General features: G+C 37.1%; 1 protein-coding gene across 1 annotated transcript; it reads right to left on the bottom strand.

Moving 5' to 3' along the window:
- Positions 1–378: 378 nt before the first annotated feature.
- Positions 379–918, bottom strand: LOC117171117 (uncharacterized protein F54H12.2-like). Its single transcript, XM_033358169.1, has one exon. The coding sequence runs from the start codon at positions 916–918 to the stop codon at positions 379–381; it is 540 nt and encodes a 179-aa protein (XP_033214060.1).
- Between the last annotated feature and the right edge of the window lie 153 nt (positions 919–1,071).

Raw genomic sequence — 1,071 nt, forward strand, 5'->3', positions numbered from 1 at the left:
CATGCAGTATACTCTCTTTGAAGTACGTCAAGTCATTGGCATTATTGATTTTTTCCCCACTCAAGCGCTAAAGTCAACAATAATCTGTCTGGACGAGTCTATTTCCAGAACATGATCATATTCCGCATATACAAGACAATTCATAGTACTAGTTAAGGCGTCCTCGAATCGTACTTCAATTCTGAGACTACCATGTTTTACAAGATTCCAGTGAGAGTAACAGTTTGCTGAGAGATCAGGTGTAAGATCAAAGGCGAACAGACAGTTTCCTGCAGGATAATTCTCTCTATCAATATTATTTCCTTCGTTCAGAAAATGGATACCAGTTCCGCTAAATAACGTGTGATAAGATTCGACATACAACTTCTTATCCCTAAATTATGGCTGTAGTGGTTTAGAAGGTATCTGAGTACCATCAACATAAAGCGAAAGATGATTAGTTTTATAATTTTGAAAATTAAAAGGATTTTTGCTTCCGTTTCCGTTGAATGCAATATTGTCCACAAACCCAATTATTATTCTTTTTGGCATTTGACCGAGAATAACATTATCAAGCGTTTCAGAGTGAACGCCTGAGTGTAGAGTCAAAGCTTTCACCTCGACACGTGTAATAGGATATTTTGCAGTACCATGAGATAGAGCTTTTGCATGAGCTAATAGAATACCGGGACTAATTTTTGCTCGACCCACAACTAGTGAGGCTTCCTCAATATTTATACTACAGCCATTTGTGCCATCCATAAGACAGAATAAATCTTTTGAGCGTACTAGTCGTAGCCTCAATTTCACACCATTGATAAGAAATTTGTCCTGGTTAAAAACATCACAGTGCAGGTGTCCAATAAGATCAATAGATTTACCAGCACTTAAATATTTTTGGCGAGCTTTTAATCCCACATTTTCATCGAAATCATCCATTTTTCCAGGTGCATCATTATACCAAAGAGAGGAAGTCAGATGACTATTTTAAGCAGCAGGACCATAGTTAAGTAGAGTTTCAATGTATGCCCGATAAGCATAAGAATTACTGGGTGGAGATACAACTTTTTGATTAAAATAGACATCCACTTG

Source organism: Belonocnema kinseyi, chromosome 4 (genome assembly GCF_010883055.1).
Source record: "Belonocnema kinseyi isolate 2016_QV_RU_SX_M_011 chromosome 4, B_treatae_v1, whole genome shotgun sequence".
In the NCBI taxonomy this organism is placed as follows: domain Eukaryota; kingdom Metazoa; phylum Arthropoda; class Insecta; order Hymenoptera; family Cynipidae; genus Belonocnema; species Belonocnema kinseyi.

Excerpts from the sequence above, each read along its gene's own strand:
- LOC117171117 (XM_033358169.1), bottom strand. The coding sequence starts at position 918 with ATGGATGATTTCGATGAAAATGTGGGATTAAAAGCTCGCCAAAAATAT.